This window comes from Anomaloglossus baeobatrachus, chromosome 7 (genome assembly GCF_048569485.1).
Source record: "Anomaloglossus baeobatrachus isolate aAnoBae1 chromosome 7, aAnoBae1.hap1, whole genome shotgun sequence".
In the NCBI taxonomy this organism is placed as follows: Eukaryota; Metazoa; Chordata; class Amphibia; order Anura; family Aromobatidae; genus Anomaloglossus; species Anomaloglossus baeobatrachus.
The window spans coordinates 23,986,642-24,013,856 of NC_134359.1; the positions used below are offsets into that span (position 1 = coordinate 23,986,642).

Genomic DNA, 27,215 nt, shown 5'->3' on the forward strand with positions numbered 1-27,215 from the left:
AAAACGGCGTGCGGTCCCCCCCAATTTTAATGCCAGCAAGATAAAGCCATACGGCTGAAGGCTGGTATTCTCAGGATGGGGAGCTCCACGTTATGGGGAGCCCCCCACCCTAACAATATCAGTCAGCAGCCGCCCAGAATTGCCGCATACATTATATGCGACAGTTCTGGGGCTGTACCCGGCTCTTCCCGATTTGCCCTGGTGCCGTTGGCAAATCGGGGTAATAAGGAGTTATTGGCAGCCCATAGCTGCCAATAAGTCCTAGATTAATCATGTCAGGCGTCTATGAGACACCCTCCATGATTAATCTGTAAGTTACAGTAAAAAAACACACACACCCGAAAAAATCCTTTATTTGAAATAAAAAACACACACAAATTCCCTCATTACCAATTTATTAACCCCGACAAACCCACCATGTCCGGCGTACTCCACAGTCCTCCAGCGTCGCGTCCAGCTCTGCTGCATGGAGGTGACAGGAGCAGCAGAAGACACCGCCGCTCCGGTCACCTCCACACAGCAAATGAGATGAGTAGCGCGATCAGCTGCTGTCAGTCAGGTAACTCGCGGCCACCGCTGGATCCAGCCCATAGCTGCCAATAAGTCTCGGATCCAGCGGTGGCCGCGGGTAACCTCAGTGACAGCAGCTGATCGCGCTACTCATCTCATTTGCTGTGTGGAGGTGACCGGAGCGGCGGTGTCTTCTGCTGCTCCTGTCACCTCCATGCAGCAGAGCTGGACGCGACGCTGGAGGACTGTGGAGTACGCCGGACATGGAGGGTTTGTCGGGGTTAATAAATTGGTAATGAGGGAATTTGTGTGTGTTTTTTATTTCAAATAAAGGATTTTTTCGGGTGTGTGTGTTTTTTTACTGTAACTTACAGATTAATCATGGAGGGTGTCTCATAGACGCCTGACATGATTAATCTAGGACTTATTGGCAGCTATGGGCTGCCAATAACTCCTTATTACCCCGATTTGCCAACGGCACCAGGGCAAATCGGGAAGAGCCGGGTACAGCCCCAGAACTGTCGCATATAATGTATGCGGCAATTCTGGGCGGCTGCTGACTGATATTGTTAGGGTGGGGGGCTCCCCATAACGTGGAGCTCCCCATCCTGAGAATACCAGCCTTCAGCCGTATGGCTTTATCTTGCTGGCATTAAAATTGGGGGGGACCGCACGCCGTTTTTTTTTAATTATTTATTTATTTATTTTACTGCACAGTATAGACACGCCCACCGGCTGCTGTGATTGGGTGCAGTGTGACACCTGTCACTCAGCGTGGGGGCGTGTCTCACTGTAACCAATCATAGGCGCCGGTGGGCGGGGAAAGCAGAGAATACGAGATTGTTTAATGGGCGGCCGGCTTTTTCAAAATAGTAAAAGCCGCCGCAGCAGTGTGAATGCCGTGCAGAGCCGGTGATCGGGGATCGGTGAGTATGAGAGAGGGGGGGACACTTCAGTCACTCGGGGGATTAGCGGTCACCGGTGAATCCTTCACAGGTGACCGCTAATCAGTACTCGACACAGACAGAGCCGCGGTATGAGGATGAAGTCGGGTGAAGTTCACCCGAGTTCATTCTCATCGCGCAACTCTGTCTGCTGTCAGCCGACATTTATAAACGACATTGTGCATCACACACACGGACATTACACACGGACATTACACGTACACATACACGTTAATTCCACACGCACACACGGACGTTCTGCACACAAACACGGCTAGCATACGCAATTCACACAGGTGCCACACGGACCATGAAAACGGACACAAAAACGGGACACGGACCCGAAAAACGGCCCGTAACACACGTGCGTGTTTTTCACGGACGTGTGAAGGGGGCCTAAGGCCTCTGCCACACTCACGTGTAAAAAACGTACGTTTGGTGTAGTCCGTTTTTTGTGTACGTGTTCCGTATTTGCAGTCCGTTTTTCCCCTCCGTGTGGTGTCCGTATGCATATCGTGTGTCATACGTGTGTACGTGTGTGCGTTTTCCTGTGCGTGAAATACGTCAGTGTGTGTTCCGTGTGCAGTCCGTTTTTTGTGCGTGTTTCACATGTTTCACACATTGAGATAATGGTGATTACTTGGAATTAAATGGCACATAGGTGTATGTGATTAGGACATAAATATAAGTTCACTATAAACTGTTTCCTGCTTGTATTATGCCTTGGAGCACCTATGTGTTGAGACAAAATTGTCGCAATGCCATTATCCACGGAGGCCTTAGTGTTTTTATGTTGGATTATATCTCGTCGTTTTGGCGTTAGACGGCACATGTTGCATTATGATAATGTAAGAAGAACCAGATTGTGGGTGCATCCACTAATGATGATGCGGCCTATGCATGGTCATTTCCATACATTATTTTTTGAGTTACGGAATTTCCCAGATAAGTTTTTTTCATACTGCCGGTTGTCAGTTGAGAGTTTTGATTACTTACTAAATATTTTACGACCTCATTTGCAACATCAGGACACTTGGATGCGGCTTTCCATTTCCCCAGAGGAGAGATTTATGGTGACTCTGAGGTAATATATTTGTGATTTTTGTAATTTTTGTAAATGTGTTATTTTTCACATTGAAATGTGTAATTGATCTTTATTGATGTAATCTCATTTTTGATTCAATGTTTGTGTTTTCTTATGATTGATTTAATTTAAAAAAACATAGTGTTAATTGTAAATCATTGTTTGTCTTGTTTTCATAGATTCTTGGCGACTGGTCAATCTTTTAGTGCTTTACATTTTGATTTTTTGTTGGGTCGATCAACCATTGCCGTTATAGTACGTCACACATGCGACATGATATGGCAACATTTAAAAGAACAAATGATGCCTCAGCCAAACAGAGAAGATTGGTTGAAAATCTCTAAGGGCTTCAAGGACTCTGTTGACTTTCCTAACTGCATAGGAGCTTTGGATGGCAAGCATTTCAGAGTTAAAAAGCCACCAAACTCTGGGTCACGTTATTTCAATTTTCATAAGTTTTTTTCCGTTGTTATTTTGGCATTGGTTGACACAGAATACCGATTTATTTATGCAGACATTGGGGCCTATGGTAGTGCCTCAGATGCCCGTATTTTCCGTTCATCAAGATTAGCCCAACGCCTGCAAGAAAATTCATTATTGATCCCCCCTCCAGTTGCCCTACCTGGTACATCTGGACCGTTGGCACCATATGTGATGGTAGCAGATGCAGGTTTTGCATTATCCAAACATGTTATGCGACCATATCCAAGGAGATCCATTGATGACAGGAAACAGTACTTTAATAATCGGCTAACTAAAGCAAGACGTTATGTGGAGTGTGCCTTTGGTATTTTAGCTAACAAATGGCGCATTTATCAGACAACGATTCAGTTGCAGCCAACCTTTGTCACATCTGTACTCAAGGCTACCATAGTGCTTCACAATTACTGTCGGATACATGAAGGAGGAACTTATGTGGATGATGAATTTCAGATAAACCATGTTGTTAATCCCACAGGTGAACCTATGTCTCATAATTCCGTGACATCTGGTTTACAAATTAGAAATTTATTTACTGATTACTTTAATTGTTTTGATGATACTAATAATAGTGAAGATTGTTAAGATTGTGATGGTTTTGGTTGATAAAAATCTAATTTTTTTTTATTATAGGAACTTGGTTAATTTTTCTCAACATCTCAGAGCTTAAATCAAACTAGTATTAAAGGGCAAATGCGTTAATCATAAACTGAAATTTCTGTTAGCAACATGGTTTTCTGAATGTTGTATGTATGTGTATGTACATTTCTGTGTTACTATCATGTTTTAGGAAAGTTATTTCTAACTTACAACATTAATAATGTTAATCGTCTATTGAAAAAATGCAATATTATTAATAAATATCAATAATAAACATGTTTCTTTTCTTCAAAAACATAATCTTTTATTAAGAATAAGCATATTAATCCATAAAGTAAGGATGTTATTTTTTCACATCCACATTAAAAATGTACAGATTGTTCATTTTGGGTTAAATTTTTCTAAATGTAAATTTTGATGCTATTCTTCATAACATACAAAATATACTTTACATACAAGAGTCATTGTAAAGAAAATGTGTGCATTGCTTACAATGTTGAAAAATGTCGGCCAATTAAGTTGCTATCATGTTGGACATTGACATAGACCCAAAAATTGTAAACTGTGTTTTCAGAATATTAGAACTAATCTAACCATCTAATTGGTTGGGTAAAAATGTGTTCATACATTTCCAAAAATAAAGCCCATAAAACATATATGTGATCCGTCACTAAGTATAATCACACATGTTTTTAACATATTTTCAACTCTGAGTTTGCACATTTTTGAAAATCCCTCATTTTTAACATTTTGACACATTAATCAGATTTGTTGTTTGATTGTTAAGATTAACAAAAATGTGCATCACAAGTCAACAAGATCTTCGAGTGAAGTTACCTGAGTGTTGCTGAGTATGTTGTTTTGTGTGGCCTCAGAAATGGTATTTTCAGGAATGGAAACAGTTGTTTGCTGAACAACATTCCTATTAGTAGCTACAGTATTGTGTGGAACAGTCTGTTGCATGCTTGTTTGTCCCAACACATTGCCTGATGTTGAGTACACCTGTGGATCTACATGGGTAATTGGGTATTGTGTGTGTGTATGTTGTTGACCTTGAGGATAGTTGACTGATGTTTGTAAGTGTGGTGTAGGTAACATAGTTGAGATTGGATAATGAGGCATCATGAATGATTGTGGGTATGTTGAACCTGGAAACAAATTAGGTAAACCACCAATATTTGTGGGTTGAGTAAAGTAACTAGTAGTTTGAGTTGGTTGTAAATTCATATAGTTCATGGGTTGCTGAGAGGTAGCACTTTGTACTGTGCTTAAGGCACCAGTATTGGTTGCAACATACCCTTGTCTAATTGGTGTTGGGAATAACGTACTTGAAGCAATAGAAGGTTGACCAGATTGTTGTAATAGTGGATTATTGACTATTACAGTTGCCATTGTTGTTTGTGTTGATATTGTATTTTGATTGTCTGTTGTGTTTGGGACTGTATGTTGTTGCATAATGGTACGCCAATTTTCTATGGCCTCATACACTCTCACTGGTTCCTGTTCTGCCTGACTAGCTGACAGTAGGGTAAGCATAGCAGCTCTTACACGTTCCTGCCTATCTGAAGGAATTTTGGTTAAGCTAGTTGATAAAGACCGACAAAAACGCTCGGCATCTGTTTCTGGAATTAAAGTGTTCTTTATGTGAATAATGCGTGTGTCAATTATTTCTGGTAAGGATCTCATTTCCTCAGGTCTGCGGATTCTTCTTGCACGTAGAGGTTGTGGTGCAAAACGTGGAAGTACATTTGTTTGTGTTGCTTGTGTAGCTGGTGTGGTTGTTTGTTGCGTTGATGAGCCTTGGGTGTTGGTTTGTGCACTCTCTGTCCCACCCTCATGTGATTCAGTTGCTGCATCTTGTTGAGTCTCAGGAATTTCAATGTCTTCTCTGGCAGGTTCTTGTTCTGATGCTGAGGTGGCTGTAGCAGAGGGACCTGCTGTTGGTTCATCATCTGTTTCGTCAAGATTATCCTCCGTTCTATAAGAAATGAAAAAACATATTACAATCTTAACATTTATCTTTGTCCAATTATCTTCAGGGGGTTTTTTTTTTCCAAAAAAAAAATAACTTACTGTGTAACTTCTAAGATGGGTGCTAGGAAGCTTATTTGTTCATAGTAGACATATCTGCGTTTGCGGCCTTGGCTGGATGAGGATGGCATAGGGTTGTACTCCCTTCGGTACTGATCACGGGCTGAACGCCAACGCCTTTTTACCAAGTCAACTGTGGAAAATTAACAAATATGTCACTTGCAACATTCGCCATAAATCTGCACACATTAATTTAATTAATGTTTGCGAAATTTAATATACAATTTAACACAATTATGTTGGTCAAATACTTAGGATGAAATATAATTTATTTAGATATTCTTCATTCTAAAACATGTTTAGACATTCACATATAACCAAATAATATTTCTGATTAATTATATTTTAAGTAATTGTCATCTATATTTAAATTATTATTTGGTGTTTTTGCAATGACATTTGTCTATAAATTACTCAAAATATTATTTGTAGGTAATGATATTGACATGTCATTTTAAACAATTTTATTTTTAAATACCAAAAAACCAAGATTTTCAATTGTGATACTAAATTTAGACTAATACAACAGGGAATTTTAAAACACATGACAGTTTAATCAGTTAATTAAGTAAATTCATGAAGAATTCCAAGTCAGATTACAAATTTAAGTATACTTTGATTTTTGACACTGAGGAAAGTTTGGTGATACTATGAAAAAAGTGTACAGTAACTCAATATATTGAGTAGTACATAGACCAATTATTCTCATAGGATTTTACACTAAAAGACAACATAACTATGCCAAAACAATCACAGTTTGAAAGTATGAACAAATCCAAATATAGATATTAAATAAATAACTATAAAAAATTACAACAACTTACCATATTTAGCACGCTTTGCAGGAGAACATCTAGACCAGGCATTATTGGGGTACACTTCCTCAGCTACTTGATTCCAATGGCGGTCAACTGTCAGTCGGTCATGGTAGCCATCTACACGTGTATCCCATAATGGTGGGTGAGTCTCGACAGCTGTTATAAGTTTCTCCGTGTCCACCCGTGGTGCCATTATTATATTTCGAAGACGAAAGTTTGCTCAAAATAGATCTTGCAATACACAGAACTACAACTTCTTGCTTGCTCACTCCTTCTGCAAATGCACAGTTAGTTTTGTGCAAAAAAATATGTTAGCTACGCCACCTGAAAGTATTTCAGAGTGTAACAAACTTTCTAATTGAAAAACGGACACGGACCACACGGATAGCATACGGAGGCCATCCGTATCACGTACGTGTAAACACGGACCCATAGGATTTAATGGATCCGTGAGGACGTGATGCCGGTGGAAAACGGACATGTCAGCGCTTTTTCGACACGCACAAACGTACGCACGGAACGGACACACGCTCCGTGCGCAAACACTGACGTGAGGCTTTTTAGATTGAAAATAGTATGTCAACATCAGCACGTGTCTCCGGTACGTGCAAAAAATGCCAAAAACGTACCGGAGGCACGGATGTGTGGCGCAGGCCTAAGACTGAGTTTTCATGTGGACCGTTATCCAATTTTCCCAGACTTCATTATGGCACATTTAGTTTGTTACACAGTGGCAAAGCCCCTAAATTAAATATTACCGCCTAACCAGGCACAACTGCAGCGCTATAGAGGAGCAGGGTGCTGTCTGTAAGAACGTCCCTCAGATTTCCCAGACAAGGATATAAGTAAGCAATATATAATATATATGGGTCTGGTGACCCTGGTTCTGAGTATTTGTGCTCACGAGTTTGGAGATCGCTTATTGGTTTGCGGAGTACAAATACCGCCTCATTGTGTTCAGCCGCATTTTCATCTTTTTATTTATTTTTTTCTACAAACTTCAACCTTGAGGAGAGCTGGAATAGAGAAATATAAAATATGACTAAGCTGAATAAAGAATCCCGCACAGACGGCAAAATACAATCCAGCGGCAAACAATGCCGCCTCCAACAATTAACATTTGGGAGCTGAGAGGATGCGCCATTCTGTAATGAGACCGTTATCCTTCTGTGCCCTCCGTGTGATTGTATATACATGAAGTGGTATCGTCACTGCAGTGCTAGGTATACATGCTACAGATAATTATATACCTGGCACCAGTGCATCATTTACATATATTATAGAGGAAAAGCACACACTCTGTATTGTCTTATGTATAAAGAGATGTGCGGCTGAGACTCTGCTATACAACATATGTGCTTATTACATAGACTGAGCCTTCAGATTCACATTCAATAACACTGCAGACCTCTGATTAACTGACCCATTATATAATCATAATGCAATATCTAAGAACAAGAATATAACTACTATAATACTGCCCCTATGTACAAGAATATAACAACTATAATACTGCCCCTATATACAAGAATATAACTACTATAATACTGCTCCTATGTACAAGAATATAACTACTATAATACTGCCCCTATGTACAAGAATATAACTACTATAATACTGCCCCTATATACAAGAATATAACTACTATAATACTGCTCCTATGTACAAGAATATAACTACTATAATACTGCCCCTATGTACAAGAATATAACTACTATAATACTGCCCCTATGTACAAGAATATAGCTACTATAATACTGTCCCTATGTACAAGAATATAACTACTATAATACTGCTCCTATATACAAGAATATAACTACTATAATACTGCCCCTATATACAAGAATATAACTACTATAATTCTGCCCCCTATGTACAAGAATATAACTACTATAATACTGCCCCTATGTACAAGAATATAACTACTACAATACTGCTCCTATGTACAAGAATATAACTACTATAATACTGCCCCTATGTACAAGAATATAACTACTATAATACTGCCCCTATATACAAGAATATAACTACTATAATACTGTCCCTATGTACAGGAATATAACTACTATAATACTGTCCCTATGTACAAGAATATAACTACTATAATACTGCCCTCTATAGACAGGAATATAACTACTATAATACTGCCCCCTATGTACAAGAATATAACTACTATAATACTGCCCCTATGTACAAGAATATAACAACTATAATACTGCCCCTATATACAAGAATATAACTACTATAATACTGCCCCTATGTACAAGAATATAACTACTATAATACTGCCCCCTATGTACAAGAATATAACTACTATAATACTGCCCCCTATGTACAAGAATATAACTACTATAATACTGCCCCCTATGTACAAGAATATAACTGCTATAATACTGCCCCCATGTACAAGAATATAACTACTATAATACTGCTCCCTATGTACAAGAATATAACTACTATAATACTGCCCCTATGTACAAGGCTATAACTACTATAATACTGCCCCCTATGTACAAGAATATAACTACTATAATACTGCTCCCTATGTACAAGAATATAACTACTATAATACTGCCCCCTATATACAAGAATATAACTGCTATAATACTGCCCCTATGTACAAGAATATAGCTACTATAATACTGCCCGCTATATACAAGAATATAGCTACTATAATACTGCTCCTATGTACAAGAATATAACTACTATAATACTGTCTCTATGTAGAAGAATATAACTACTATAATACTGTCTCTATGTACAAGAATATAACTACTATAATACTGCTCCTATGTATAAGAATATAACTACTATAATACTGCCCCTATGTACAAGAATATAACTACTATAATACTGCTCCTATGTACGAGAATATGACTACTATAATACTGCCCCCTATGTACAAGAATAAAACTACTATAATACTGCCCCCTATGTACAAGAATATAACTACTATAATACTGCCCCTATATACAAGAATATAACTACTATAATACTGCCCCCTATGTACAAGAATATAACTACTATAATACTGCCCCCTATGTACAAGAATATAACTACTATAATACTGCCCCTATGTACAAGAATATAGCTATTATAATACTGCCCCTATGTACAAGACTATAACTACTATAATACTGCCCCCTATGTACAAGAATATAACTACTATAATACTGCTCCCTATGTACAAGAATATAACTACTATAATACTGCCCCTATGTACAAGAATATAACTACTATAATACTGCCCCTATGTACAAGGCTATAACTACTATAATACTGCCCCCTATGTACAAGAATATAACTACTATAATACTGCTCCCTATGTACAAGAATATAACTACTATAATACTGCCCCCTATATACAAGAATATAACTGCTATAATACTGCCCCTATGTACAAGAATATAGCTACTATAATACTGCCCGCTATATACAAGAATATAACTACTATAATACTGCTCCTATGTACAAGAATATAACTACTATAATACTGTCTCTATGTAGAAGAATATAACTACTATAATACTGTCTCTATGTACAAGAATATAACTACTATAATGCTGCTCCTATGTATAAGAATATAACTACTATAATACTGCCCCTATGTACAAGACTATAACTACTATAATACTGCACCCTATGTACAAGAATACAACTACTATAATACTGCTCCTATGTACAAGAATATAACTACTATAATACTGCTCCCTATGTACAAGAATATAACTACTATAATACTGCTCCTATGTACAAGAATATAACTACTATAATACTGCCCCTATGTACAAGAATATAACTACTATAATACTGTCTCTATGTACAAGAATATAACTACTATAATACTGCTCCTATGTATAAGAATATAAGTACTATAATACTGCCCCTATGTACAAGAATATACCTACTATAATACTGCTCCTATGTACGAGAATATGACTACTATAATACTGCCCCCTATGTACAAGAATATAATTACTATAATACTGCCCCCTATGTACAAGAATATAACTACTATAATACTGCCCCTATATACAAGAATATAACTACTATAATACTGCCCCCTATGTACAAGAATATAACTACTATAATACTGCCCCTATGTACAAGAATATAGCTACTATAATACTGCCCCTATGTACAAGACTATAACTACTATAATACTGCACCCTATGTACAAGAATACAACTACTATAATACTGCTCCTATGTACAAGAATATAACTACTATAATACTGCTCCCTATGTACAAGAATATAACTACTATAATACTGCTCCTATGTACAAGAATATAACTACTATAATACTGCCCCTATGTACAAGAATATAACTACTATAATACTGTCTCTATGTACAAGAATATAACTACTATAATACTGCTCCTATGTATAAGAATATAAGTACTATAATACTGCCCCTATGTACAAGAATATACCTACTATAATACTGCTCCTATGTACGAGAATATGACTACTATAATACTGCCCCCTATGTACAAGAATATAATTACTATAATACTGCCCCCTATGTACAAGAATATAACTACTATAATACTGCCCCTATATACAAGAATATAACTACTATAATACTGCCCCCTATGTACAAGAATATAACTACTATAATACTGCCCCTATGTACAAGAATATAGCTACTATAATACTGCCCCTATGTACAAGACTATAACTACTATAATACTGCACCCTATGTACAAGAATACAACTACTATAATACTGCTCCTATGTACAAGAATATAACTACTATAATACTGCTCCCTATGTACAAGAATATAACTACTATAATACTGCTCCTATGTACAAGAATATAACTACTATAATACTGCCCCCTATGTACAAGAATATAGCTACTATAATACTGCTCCTATGTACAAGAATATAACTACTATAATACTGCTCCCTATGTACAAGAATATAACTACTATAATACTGCCCCTATATACAAGAATATAACTACTATAATACTGCCCCCTATGTACAAGAATATAACTACTATAATACTGCCCCTATGTACCAGAATATAGCTACTATAATACTGCCCCTATGTACAAGACTATAACTACTATAATACTGCCCCCTATGTACAAGAATATAACTACTATAATACTGCTCCTATGTACAAGAATATAACTACTATAATACTGCTCCCTATGTACAAGAATATAACTACTATAATACTGCCCCTATGTGCAAGAATATAACTACTATAATACTGCCCCCTATGTACAAGAATATAACTACTATAATACTGCAACTATATATAAGAATATAACTGCTATAATACTGCCCCTATGTACAAGAATATAACTACTATAATACTGCTCTCTATGTACAAGAATATAACTACTATAATACTGCCCCTATGTACAAAAATATAACTACTATAATACTGCCCCTATGTACAAGAATATAACTACTATAATACTGCTCCCTATGTACAAGAATATAACTACTATAATACTGCTCCCTATGTACAAGAATATAACTACTATAATACTGTCCCTATGTACAGGAATATAACTACTATAATACTGTCCCTATGTACAAGAATATAACTACTATAATACTGCCCTCTATAGACAGGAATATAACTACTATAATACTGCCCCCTATGTACAAGAATATAACTACTATAATACTGCCCCTATGTACAAGAATATAACAACTATAATACTGCCCCTATATACAAGAATATAACTACTATAATACTGCCCCTATGTACAAGAATATAACTACTATAATACTGCCCCCTATGTACAAGAATATAACTACTATAATACTGCCCCCTATGTACAAGAATATAACTACTATAATACTGCCCCCTATGTACAAGAATATAACTGCTATAATACTGCCCCCATGTACAAGAATATAACTACTATAATACTGCTCCCTATGTACAAGAATATAACTACTATAATACTGCCCCTATGTACAAGGCTATAACTACTATAATACTGCCCCCTATGTACAAGAATATAACTACTATAATACTGCTCCCTATGTACAAGAATATAACTACTATAATACTGCCCCCTATATACAAGAATATAACTGCTATAATACTGCCCCTACGTACAAGAATATAGCTACTATAATACTGCCCGCTATATACAAGAATATAACTACTATAATACTGCTCCTATGTACAAGAATATAACTACTATAATACTGTCTCTATGTAGAAGAATATAACTACTATAATACTGTCTCTATGTACAAGAATATAACTACTATAATACTGCTCCTATGTATAAGAATATAACTACTATAATACTGCCCCTATGTACAAGAATATAACTACTATAATACTGCTCCTATGTACGAGAATATGACTACTATAATACTGCCCCCTATGTACAAGAATAAAACTACTATAATACTGCCCCCTATGTACAAGAATATAACTACTATAATACTGCCCCTATATACAAGAATATAACTACTATAATACTGCCCTCTATGTACAAGAATATAACTACTATAATACTGCCCCCTATGTACAAGAATATAACTACTATAATACTGCCCCTATGTACAAGAATATAGCTATTATAATACTGCCCCTATGTACAAGACTATAACTACTATAATACTGCCCCCTATGTACAAGAATATAACTACTATAATACTGCTCCCTATGTACAAGAATATAACTACTATAATACTGCCCCTATGTACAAGAATATAACTACTATAATACTGCCCCTATGTACAAGGCTATAACTACTATAATACTGCCCCCTATGTACAAGAATATAACTACTATAATACTGCTCCCTATGTACAAGAATATAACTACTATAATACTGCCCCCTATATACAAGAATATAACTGCTATAATACTGCCCCTATGTACAAGAATATAGCTACTATAATACTGCCCGCTATATACAAGAATATAACTACTATAATACTGCTCCTATGTACAAGAATATAACTACTATAATACTGTCTCTATGTAGAAGAATATAACTACTATAATACTGTCTCTATGTACAAGAATATAACTACTATAATACTGCTCCTATGTATAAGAATATAACTACTATAATACTGCCCCTATGTACAAGACTATAACTACTATAATACTGCACCCTATGTACAAGAATACAACTACTATAATACTGCTCCTATGTACAAGAATATAACTACTATAATACTGCTCCCTATGTACAAGAATATAACTACTATAATACTGCTCCTATGTACAAGAATATAACTACTATAATACTGCCCCTATGTACAAGAATATAACTACTATAATACTGTCTCTATGTACAAGAATATAACTACTATAATACTGCTCCTATGTATAAGAATATAAGTACTATAATACTGCCCCTATGTACAAGAATATAACTACTATAATACTGCTCCCTATGTACAAGAATATAACTACTATAATACTGCTCCCTATGTACAAGAATATAACTACTATAATACTGTCCCTATGTACAGGAATATAACTACTATAATACTGTCCCTATGTACAAGAATATAACTACTATAATACTGCCCTCTATAGACAGGAATATAACTACTATAATACTGCCCCCTATGTACAAGAATATAACTACTATAATACTGCCCCTATGTACAAGAATATAACAACTATAATACTGCCCCTATATACAAGAATATAACTACTATAATACTGCCCCTATGTACAAGAATATAACTACTATAATACTGCCCCCTATGTACAAGAATATAACTACTATAATACTGCCCCCTATGTACAAGAATATAACTACTATAATACTGCCCCCTATGTACAAGAATATAACTGCTATAATACTGCCCCCATGTACAAGAATATAACTACTATAATACTGCTCCCTATGTACAAGAATATAACTACTATAATACTGCCCCTATGTACAAGGCTATAACTACTATAATACTGCCCCCTATGTACAAGAATATAACTACTATAATACTGCTCCCTATGTACAAGAATATAACTACTATAATACTGCCCCCTATATACAAGAATATAACTGCTATAATACTGCCCCTATGTACAAGAATATAGCTACTATAATACTGCCCGCTATATACAAGAATATAACTACTATAATACTGCTCCTATGTACAAGAATATAACTACTATAATACTGTCTCTATGTAGAAGAATATAACTACTATAATACTGTCTCTATGTACAAGAATATAACTACTATAATACTGCTCCTATGTATAAGAATATAACTACTATAATACTGCCCCTATGTACAAGAATATAACTACTATAATACTGCTCCTATGTACGAGAATATGACTACTATAATACTGCCCCCTATGTACAAGAATAAAACTACTATAATACTGCCCCCTATGTACAAGAATATAACTACTATAATACTGCCCCTATATACAAGAATATAACTACTATAATACTGCCCCCTATGTACAAGAATATAACTACTATAATACTGCCCCCTATGTACAAGAATATAACTACTATAATACTGCCCCTATGTACAAGAATATAGCTATTATAATACTGCCCCTATGTACAAGACTATAACTACTATAATACTGCCCCCTATGTACAAGAATATAACTACTATAATACTGCTCCCTATGTACAAGAATATAACTACTATAATACTGCCCCTATGTACAAGAATATAACTACTATAATACTGCCCCTATGTACAAGGCTATAACTACTATAATACTGCCCCCTATGTACAAGAATATAACTACTATAATACTGCTCCCTATGTACAAGAATATAACTACTATAATACTGCCCCCTATATACAAGAATATAACTGCTATAATACTGCCCCTATGTACAAGAATATAGCTACTATAATACTGCCCGCTATATACAAGAATATAACTACTATAATACTGCTCCTATGTACAAGAATATAACTACTATAATACTGTCTCTATGTAGAAGAATATAACTACTATAATACTGTCTCTATGTACAAGAATATAACTACTATAATACTGCTCCTATGTATAAGAATATAACTACTATAATACTGCCCCTATGTACAAGACTATAACTACTATAATACTGCACCCTATGTACAAGAATACAACTACTATAATACTGCTCCTATGTACAAGAATATAACTACTATAATACTGCTCCCTATGTACAAGAATATAACTACTATAATACTGCTCCTATGTACAAGAATATAACTACTATAATACTGCCCCTATGTACAAGAATATAACTACTATAATACTGTCTCTATGTACAAGAATATAACTACTATAATACTGCTCCTATGTATAAGAATATAAGTACTATAATACTGCCCCTATGTACAAGAATATACCTACTATAATACTGCTCCTATGTACGAGAATATGACTACTATAATACTGCCCCCTATGTACAAGAATATAATTACTATAATACTGCCCCCTATGTACAAGAATATAACTACTATAATACTGCCCCTATATACAAGAATATAACTACTATAATACTGCCCCCTATGTACAAGAATATAACTACTATAATACTGCCCCTATGTACAAGAATATAGCTACTATAATACTGCCCCTATGTACAAGACTATAACTACTATAATACTGCACCCTATGTACAAGAATACAACTACTATAATACTGCTCCTATGTACAAGAATATAACTACTATAATACTGCTCCCTATGTACAAGAATATAACTACTATAATACTGCTCCTATGTACAAGAATATAACTACTATAATACTGCCCCTATGTACAAGAATATAACTACTATAATACTGTCTCTATGTACAAGAATATAACTACTATAATACTGCTCCTATGTATAAGAATATAAGTACTATAATACTGCCCCTATGTACAAGAATATACCTACTATAATACTGCTCCTATGTACGAGAATATGACTACTATAATACTGCCCCCTATGTACAAGAATATAATTACTATAATACTGCCCCCTATGTACAAGAATATAACTACTATAATACTGCCCCTATATACAAGAATATAACTACTATAATACTGCCCCCTATGTACAAGAATATAACTACTATAATACTGCCCCTATGTACAAGAATATAGCTACTATAATACTGCCCCTATGTACAAGACTATAACTACTATAATACTGCACCCTATGTACAAGAATACAACTACTATAATACTGCTCCTATGTACAAGAATATAACTACTATAATACTGCTCCCTATGTACAAGAATATAACTACTATAATACTGCTCCTATGTACAAGAATATAACTACTATAATACTGCCCCCTATGTACAAGAATATAGCTACTATAATACTGCTCCTATGTACAAGAATATAACTACTATAATACTGCTCCCTATGTACAAGAATATAACTACTATAATACTGCCCCTATATACAAGAATATAACTACTATAATACTGCCCCCTATGTACAAGAATATAACTACTATAATACTGCCCCTATGTACCAGAATATAGCTACTATAATACTGCCCCTATGTACAAGACTATAACTACTATAATACTGCCCCCTATGTACAAGAATATAACTACTATAATACTGCTCCTATGTACAAGAATATAACTACTATAATACTGCTCCCTATGTACAAGAATATAACTACTATAATACTGCCCCTATGTGCAAGAATATAACTACTATAATACTGCCCCCTATGTACAAGAATATAACTACTATAATACTGCAACTATATATAAGAATATAACTGCTATAATACTGCCCCTATGTACAAGAATATAACTACTATAATACTGCTCTCTATGTACAAGAATATAACTACTATAATACTGCCCCTATGTACAAAAATATAACTACTATAATACTGCCCCTATGTACAAGAATATAACTACTATAATACTGCTCCCTATGTACAAGAATATAACTACTATAATACTGCCCCTATGTACAAGAATATAACTACTATAATACTGCTTCTATGTACAAGAATATAACTACTATAATACTGCCCCCTATGTACAAGAATATAACTACTATAATACTGCCCGCTATGTAGAAGAATATATTTACTATAATATTGCTCCTATGTATAAAAATATAACCAAGTACAGTAGTATGGGAGTGAACAATATGGTGTTTATTGATAAGTACTTACGGGTATTTTTGTTTTCCAGGTACATGGGGACAATGTATAGGGGAATGTGGATCTGGTGGATTACAGAGCCGCTCAGTTTGGTGTGAGCATGGAGAAGGTTGGGTGGCTCATATCAAAAACTGTGACCCGCAGGACGAGCCTCCAAGCCAAAGGAACTGCTTTAAAGTGTGTGACTGGCACAGTGACCTCTTCCATTGGGAGCCTACAGAATGGGACACTTGTATTTTTATGCCCTATGCGAACAACGAATTTAACACAAGAAGCACAGAGTGTGTGACTGCCCAGCGGGGCGTACAGCACAGAGATGTCACCTGTATCCACAAGATCAACAGGTCCATTGTACATTCCGAAATCTGTGGACATTTTTCACCGCAGCCACCAATAGAACAAACCTGTCTGGTACCTTGTCCTCAGGATTGTATTGTTTCTGAATATTCCCCATGGTCTACATGCAGTAAGAGCTGTGGCACCCATCTCCAGCACCGAACACGTTCTGTCATGTCTCTGCCCGCATATGGTGGAGCAGATTGTCCAAACCTCACGGAATGGAGGTCATGTCCATTACTCAGCTTCTGCGCTTTCGGTGAAGAAGAACATACATACAGTCTTAGGGTTGGGCCATGGAGTGATTGCAGGCTGCCTCATTTAAAGGAAATTAATCTGAGTGGAAGGACCATGTTGGATTTTGGGTCGGATTCTGGAGAAAGAAGCACATTTAGACAAGAAGGATCCAAGTCCTACGAGCGATCGGATTCCTGGGATTTGGAGATTGGTTATCAGACAAGACAGGTGCAGTGTACACGGAGCGATGGAAAGAACGCTTTACTAAGGTAGGAATGACTATGTATGATGCATTATTACTTTATAAACTGTTCACACCGCTTTAATTCCAAAGCATTGTATAGATCCAAAAGTGGCCAAAAGGGTTCACCTTTGGTGGTGGTGGCCACAAGGTCATTGCAGTTTGTAGGCTATCCTGAAGAGATGAGGTTCAGGTTGAAGGTAGTGAAGACTCTGACCAGTAGGAAAAGCTGGTTATGTGAGGAGCACAAGAAGTGTAAGGAGGTGGCTCCTGTGTGTCACGTGTTTAAGGACAGCCTCAGGTTCTGAGTTCTCAATCACCATCTGAGGCCATGCACAATTAAACATTGTTTGTTTTCTTCTTTGGGCAATTAAGGGTTAATCCCTTCCCAGTTTCAGCAGCATACTTGCTCAGCTGCCTTCAGTTGAGCAGTTCTGGGCTGTATTTAATTCCTCTGCTTTGTGGACACCTTGCTGGTTATTCAATTCATTTTGGATCTAACCTGGAGCAGAGAGGTCGTGGTGGTTGCTGCGATTAGTGCAAGTTTAGTGGTTTGTTTTTTTTTTATCTCCTTTTCTTATATCCTACCCTTACCCTTACTCTGTGGTCATTCCCTGGTGCACATTATTGTATAGGTTTTTGTTACCTTCGTCTGTTTCTGTGTTGCTGGATTGTTGGGCTCCGTCTGGGTTAATCCCCTGCCTGGCTTGGATTTAGTTGTTAGGGCCTGGACAGGGGAGACAAGGCTATGCTGGTGGCTCGTTCCTGACTACCTCTAAGTCTACCATCGGGATAAGGGACTGTGCAGGGCACCCAGACTTAGGGTCAACCTGGTAGTCCCTGTTCCATCTTCTATCCCGTAACATAGTGAGAACAAGAGGTAACATACGAGGGCAAGATGGGATTAGAGCAGAAATGTATGGAGGTGGTAGGTGATGGAATTGAGATTACATGTGGGGAGATACCAGGAGATTGATGCAGAGATGTATGAAGGAGATACATGTTATGGTCAGGAGGTAATGTGTTCCAAGACTTACCGAAATTTGAGTACAGATGTATGGCGATGACTGGTAACGTGTACACAGGTGATCAGATGCAACGACTCAGACAATGAAGAGGCAGTGGTGACTGAACCAACAAACGGTTATATAGAAACACTTTAAAATGTGAGATATTGGTCTAGCACAAGTAACATTAGTAAATCAAACTATTTCACAGTGGATTAATCAGCAGCAGAAGTATATGGAATGCAATCACGGTGTACTTTACACAGTTGTCGTGCCTCGGGATTTGATCCTGCGACCTTGTGTTCTGTGGTCGGCCACTGCCTGGTCAGTCCCTGTCCAAGAGCTGATGGTTTATTTACTTTTATCCTTACTTTAGTTTCTCTTCCCATGGCGTGCGGTCATCACCTGTTGTCTATTGCTTTTATTGCTATTGTATCTGTCCGATCACATCTCGGGTAGGGCTATTTATGATCTCCTTTTCCAGCCATTCACTGCTGGTTATATTCATTATATTCATTACTAAGTGGATTCTACTAAGGAGTACCAGTCCTGAGTCAAGGGATTGACAGACTCCAGTTTGTATTTGCACTGTGTTGTCTCTTTGCTCAGACCTGCATCTATTCTGTTTATTGTTAGCTTTGTAGGAGGTTATCCTTGTTTGCACTTATTTCTTCACTTTGGTTGCCAGTCTATCTTTGAACACTCTTCCTATCGTGGTTGTAGTGCTTCCACCTCTGGTTTCTTAGGAGTTATGTGAAACAACCCGATGGCCATTCAGGAAGCCAGGTCTGGGTTGTGGTTTTCTAGTTGTGCAGCTAGTGATATTTCATCTTGTGCAGATACCGATAGGGACCATGCAGCTCGGGATACTTAGTCTGTACAGGAGCCAGTAGGATAGGTGCGGCAGTTGAGAGGTAGGCTCTTTTCCTCATTTCCCTGTGTTATCAATCAGTGGAAGAGAATGAATGGGTTTTCATGCCGCACTGCCAAATGGATTCAGGAGAGCAAATATCTTCAGCAGATTTTGTTGTTCTAGTTTTACGCGTTTTGGGGCTCGTTCTTCAGGACGTAACAATGGCAAGGTACATTCACTGATTGATATTTCACCTCCTGGGTCTGAAGAAGCTGCCGGTTTTTACGCTAACAAACGTATCATAGGAGTTGTGACTTGTACAACTCACCCAGGTGAATGATTCCCTGCACCCCCTTATGTGGTTCCTACCAGGGAAAGACGCCAGTTTTGCGCCTTTTGTCTTTTGAGCCTCATCGTTTAATCTACCTGTGTTGGAACACATTCATGCTTAACTGTACAATTAGCCTACCCCATTGTGTGTGGTGAGGCGTCATCATGGTCCCCGTGAACACTTTGATCTTATGAATTCAAACTTTGTCCTTGGAGATTGCTGACATCAGACATCAACTACTCGCTGCTTCTAATGGCGCAGTGTAACCCAAGGTAAAGTTACCGGGCTGCTTCAACCTGGGTAGAAGTTCACAATTTTTTTTTTTCAACTACTCGCTGCTTCTAATGGCGCAGTGTAACCCAAGGTAAAGTTACCGGACTGCTTCAACCTGGGTAAAAGTTCACAATTTTTTTTTCCCAACTACTCGCTGCTTCTAATGGCGCAGTGTAACCCAAGGTAAAGTTACCGGGCTGCTTCAACCTGGGTAGAAGTTCACAATTTTTTTTTTCAACTACTCGCTGCTTCTAATGGCGCAGTGTAACCCAAGGTAAAGTTACCGGACTGCTTCAACCTGGGTAAAAGTTCACAATTTTTTTTTCCCAACTACTCGCTGCTTCTAATGGCGCAGTGTAACCCAAGGTAAAGTTACCGGGCTGCTTCAACCTAGGTAGAAGTTCACAATTTTTTTTTTTCAACTACTCGCTGCTTCTAATGGCGCAGTGTAACCCAAGGTAAAGTTACCGGACTGTTTCAACCTGGATAGAAGTTCACAATTTTTTTTCTCGCATATAAACTGTATTTTTGTCTCTGTCCTGTCTCTTCTGGAGGTGAAAGTCAGGGAGTTGGCATTGTTTTGTCCTTGCTTCATGGGGATCCGCAAGCAAGGCCATCCTTGTTTTCTTAGGAATCTCCGGCATTTTCCTCCGTGAAGGCATTATTCTCAGCTATTGGCCTCATTTATGACTACGTCAATAAAGTCGCAGTAACTGAATCTAAAACCTGGTAGCTGGATCAGGGAGGTTGTAGAGTTGAGGACTACTGCTCTCAATTCAGACACCTCCTGGAAAAGACTTCGCTCTCTGGAGTCCGCTCTTTGGAGTCAGTTCCATCAGGGACATTCGGGTCAGGTTAGGGACATGATTGTGTACAGTCCCTACCCCCAGTCCCTGGAGGAAGCTATGTCACTGGCTGTTCGTCTGGATCAACGCCTAAGAGAAAAAGACACGTTTAAAGGCGTCTCGTTGACAGCTTCCTCGCTGCCATGTCACACTGATGAAGCTATGGAAATTGGTGCTTGCAGGGTCTCCAAGGGGGAGCTAAACTTGGAGCATTTGAGTGGTTTTAATTTTATTGCTGTGGTTCTGGTCAGGTCCTCATTCAATGATTGAAATACATTAAAGATTTTCAGAAGAAAGAGTTGACTATTGGTTGTAAAGCAGATTCCATGAGATTGCCTTTTTCAAGGTGCTCAGATCTAAGAATGTTAAGACTGATGTATTGTCTCCTATCATAGAAGACCCAGTTAGGGTTCCAGGTGAGGGATGGTACTGGGTTCTCTGAGGTCTACTCTTGGACAGCGTGTCCCGAATGCTCATAAGGACCCGGGAGAGAATTTACATAAGTGCAAAGTCTGTACTAGGACTAAAACCTCTCTTCGGGTTTCAGCGGGTTTATTTTAACGAGGCTTTGTCTCCACCCAACAGCCGTTCAGGTAGCCAGATTCCAGTTGTGATTTTCTGGTTGTGCAGTTAGGGATATTCCAGCCTGTGCAGGTACCATTAGGGTCTGTGTATTATAGTCTGGACATGTATCACTAGGGTAAGTACAGGAGTTCAGAGCTTTTCTCTCCATTTACAGTACATGTGTCGGAACACGTTCCTGCATATCTACAGTATTATTGTTACCAATAACTAACGATCAATGTCAGCGTGATCGTTTTTTGGATACCTCTAGCAGGGAAACGTCAGTGTCTCTCTATTTGTTACTGTTGTCTAATTATCTAAACAATACTATACAGTGTACAGGCCCAAGCAAGATGGAGATGCCACTCGCTAGGCTGAAAGTCAAAATTGGGGGGTTCTGCACACCCTCTACTGGCTGGCTACCTTCATGCTCTAGACTATGTTTTGACCGGAAAATTTAACCCCAGTCTTTACAGTTATTCTCCAAAAAACCTGCCTCCATTAAAGTTAATGGAGCTGAGTGCTACAGGTTATGAATAGCAGCTGTGAGTGGTTGTTATAGGAACAATATAAATTGTTACTATAAGAAGCTTATGTGTGAGGTAATAAGATGTTGGTGGGGAGATAGATAGAGAGAGAGGGAGACAGGGAAAGAGACTGACTGACAGAGACAGACATAGGCACACACAGAGTAAGAGGAAGACAGGGAAAGCGGCAGAAAGACAGGGAAAGAGACAGGGAAAGAGACAGAAACAAGGAAAAAGACAGGGAACGAGACAAACAAGGAAAGAGACAGGGAAAGAGACAGACGGGGAAAGAGACAGACGGGGAAAGAGACAGACGGGGAAAGAGACAGACGGGGAAAGAGACAGACGGGGAAAGAGACAGACGGGGAAAGAGACAGACGGGGAAAGAGACAGACGGGGAAAGAGACAGACGGGGAAAGAGACAGACCTGGAACGAGACAGACGGGGAAAGAGAAAGACAGGGAAAAAGACTAACAGGCAGACAGACACACAGATAGAGACAGACAGACACAGAGATAGAGAAAGCCAGACAGCGAGACTGATACAGAGACATACAGAGAGAGAGACAGAGACAGATAGACACAGACAAACAGACATGGATAGAGACAGAGACACACATGAATAGAGACAGACACACAGACAGACAGAGAAAGGGACAGACAGAGACAGGACAGACACACAGAGACAGACACACAGAGACAGACACACAGAGACAGACACACAGAGACAGACACACAGAGACAGACACACAGACAGAGACTGGGAGAGAGACAGACAGACAGTTACTATCCCGGGCAACACCGGGTACTACAGCTAGTCATAGATAAAATTCTCCAATACAATATAATGGATCCATGAAAAAAAAATCAGACAGCACTCGGATACCATCTGTGTGTTTTCCATTTTCATGTTGAGAAACTTGCGAAAACTTCTACAAAAACAAAACGATGACTGATAGGAAAAACTGACATAATGTCCAAAGACTGATGAAAATCTGATCCAAAACATTGATGAAAATAGGACTGTTTTTTTTTTTCTTCTGTACGAGAAAAATCAATAACATCTAAATTAGACCTAAGTCTCAGGAAGAGAATGTTGTAGCTATTTTTCTTCTATTTTGACAACCTTCCTTGGGGCAGACATAGTGGAGACACTTCCTTCCTGGCTCGTGGTTCCCTGACCTGCTCTCCTTGTGGTCAGTTATGGTATTACAGGTAATCCTTAATAAATATTAAAGAAACTATTTGCACCTGGAAACATTGTTTTTTATTCCACTTGAATGATTGCAATAAATAATGTAATGTAACTAAGTACGATGTAATAATTCTTCTCATTTGTCATCTTAGCATCTGCGCCCAGGACAACATGGCTCTACATTATCAGTCGTGTATGATGCCCAGAGACTGTGAAGTATCAGAATGGTCCGAGTGGAGTGTCTGCGTCAAGACATGTCGGCCTGAAGGAACCATTCTTGGACTGCGGAGCAGGAGGAGGAGCGTGAAACACATAGACATTGGAGGAGGGAAACCTTGTCCGGCCCTGGAAGAAGAGGAGGCTTGTGAAACAGGAGGACGCCTGCCACCGTGTCTTGGGTAGGTCCCTGATTGTCCAGGTCTTGTGAGAGAATACAATCTATTTTGTTCTTATAGAAACCATCTTGTATTGTAACTGAATGATGTCGTAGGGTTCAGCTAACACTGATGGGCAGGGAAGTTTCACGTTTCCATACACACCCCTGCGGCTCTAATTGGTGCATAGTTTGGAGGAGTTATTTCTTTGCTTGGGGTACTATATAAACTGGTCACATGATGTTTCTTTGTTTGAGGTACTATATAACTGGTCACATGATGTAATAAAGCAGAAACTTTCAGTACACCACAAAGCATGTGTGCTGTAATGATTTCTGGAGCGCTCGTAAAACAAATTTACAAATTTACGCTCCGAAAACAAATAAAAGAAATACATTAATTTGAGATGCCAGTTTATGGCTTCACATTTCCACTGTTCGCGCACACGTCTTACACAGGTGATAACACAAACAGGTATTGTTCCATCTGCTTCTTTTGTGTATCCTTGCTAGGCAAGCCTTAGTATTCCTTCACTAATCTTCCTGAGCCAGGTGAACACTTCTTGCTCTTCCCTTTATATGGCGACTTCTCCCACCTCAGTGGAACTGTGGACTCTTTCACTACTCATTGCCTTCCAGTGTGCACCCAGTAACTCTTCTTACATCATTTCTCCCTCTTCTTTCTTTGGAGGATGTTCACACTTTTGCACAGCTACCTTCTCATTCAGCACTGGATGCTTACTCTTTTGCACAGCTACCTTCTTATTCTCATATGACACTGGGTGCTCACACTTTTGCACAGCTACCTTCTCATTCGTCACTGGGTGCTCACACTTTTGCGCAGCTTTCTTTTCAAGCACTGGGTGCTCACACTTTTGCGCAGCTATCAGCTATCTTCTCATTCAGCACTGGATGCTCACACGTTTTCACAGCTACCTTCTTCTTCTCATATGACACTGGATGCTCACATTTTTGCACAGCTACCTTATTCTTTTCATATGACACTGGGTGCTCACACTTTTGCACAGCTACCTTCTTCTCATATGACACTGAGTGCTCACACTTTTGCGCAGCTATCTGCTCATTCGGCACTGGATGCTCACACTTTTGCACAGCTACCTTCTCCTCGCACAGCTACCGTCTTCATCTCATATGACACTGGGTGCTCACACTTTTGCACAGCTACCATCTTCTTCTCCTCGTTCAGCACTGGATGCTCACACTTTTGTGCACCTACCTTCTCATTCAACACTGGATGCTCACAGTTTTGCACAGCTACCTTCTTGTTCGGCACTGGATGCTCACACTTTTGCACAGCTACCTTCTTCTCGTTCAGCTCTGGATGCTTACACTTTTGCACAGCTACCTCCTTCTTCTCGTTCAGCTCTGGATGCTTACACTTTTGCACAGCTACCTCCTTCTTCTTGTTCGGCACTGGATGCTCACACTTTTGCACAGCTACCTTTTTGTCATTCGGCACTGGATGCTCACACTTTTGCACAGACACCTTCTTCTCCTCATTTGGCACTGGATGCACACACTTTTGCACAGCTACCTTCTTCTCCTCATTCAGCACTAATGGTTTCTACAAATGAATGGCTACAGTTTCCTGAGCTTTTCCTTCTCGGCTCCAGGAATACTTCAGTAACCGGCCGTCCTTGGTTCTTACAGTAACTAGGGCTCCTCAGAACTGTAACTAACCCCAGGGGTCTAATTATAATTTATGTCCCTCCAAACGTCTGCATAAACAACTAAAGTGATTAATTTCCATCTTGTCCAATCATGCCTGTTAACCCTTTATGACATACACACTCATCATAGTCCAGTAAGGAAAGTACGAAGCCGACTATGGAGCGGATTCTGATTAATCAAAGGCAGATGCCGGCTGTGTTATGTGGCCGTCATCTGCTTTTATATGTAGAGTGCACTCTGATCACTGCAGTTTAGCCATGTAAATGCCGCTGTCAATCTCAGACGCTGGCACTCACTCAAATGCCGCCCCCCTCCATACTGCTGTCAATCTCAGATGCTGGCACTCGCTCCCATGCCACCCCCCTCCATGCTGCTGTCAATCTCAGATGCTGGCACTCGCTCCCATGCCACCCCCCTCCATGCTGCTGTCAATCTCAGACGCTGGCACTCGCTCCCATGCCGCCCCCCTCCATGCTGCTGTCAATCTCAGATGCTGGCACTCGCTCCCATGCTGCTGTCAATCTCAGACGCTGGCACTCGCTCCCATGCCGCCCCCCTCCATGCTGCTGTCAATCTCAGACCCTGGCACTCGCTTCCATGCTGCTGTCAATCTCAGACGCTGGCACTCGCTCCCATGCCGCTGTCAATCTGAGACGCTGGCACTCGCTCCCATGCCGCCCCCCTCCATGCTGCTGTCAATCTCAGACGCTGGCACTCGCTTCCATGCCGCCCCCCTCCATGCTGCTGTCAATCTCAGACACTGGCACTCGCTCCCATGTCGCCCCCCTCAATGCTGCTGTCAATCTCAGATGCTGGCACTCGCTCCCATGCCGCCCCCCTCCATGCTGCTGTCAATCTCAGACGCTGGCACTCGCTTCCATGCCGCCCCCCTCCATGCTGCTGTCAATCTCAGACGCTGGCACTCGCTCCCATGCCGCCCCCCTCCATGCTGCTGTCAATCTCAGATGCTGGCACTCGCTCCCATGCCACCCCCCTCCATGCTGCTGTCAATCTCAGACGCTGGCACTCGCTCCCATGCGGCCCCCCCTTCGCTGTCAATCTCAGACGCTGGCACTCGCTCCCATGCCGCCCCCCTCCATGCTGCTGTCAATCT

General features: G+C 39.1%; 1 protein-coding gene across 1 annotated transcript in view; it reads left to right on the forward strand.

Moving 5' to 3' along the window:
* Nucleotides 1-27,215, forward strand: part of THSD7B (thrombospondin type 1 domain containing 7B) — a 593,888-nt gene that overhangs the window by 192,500 nt on the left and 374,173 nt on the right. Inside the window, exons 3-4 of the mRNA XM_075317161.1 lie at nucleotides 17,660-18,470; nucleotides 24,189-24,434. Coding sequence (XP_075173276.1) covers nucleotides 17,660-18,470; nucleotides 24,189-24,434 — 1,057 coding nt within the window. The remainder of the gene's footprint in view (nucleotides 1-17,659; nucleotides 18,471-24,188; nucleotides 24,435-27,215) is intronic.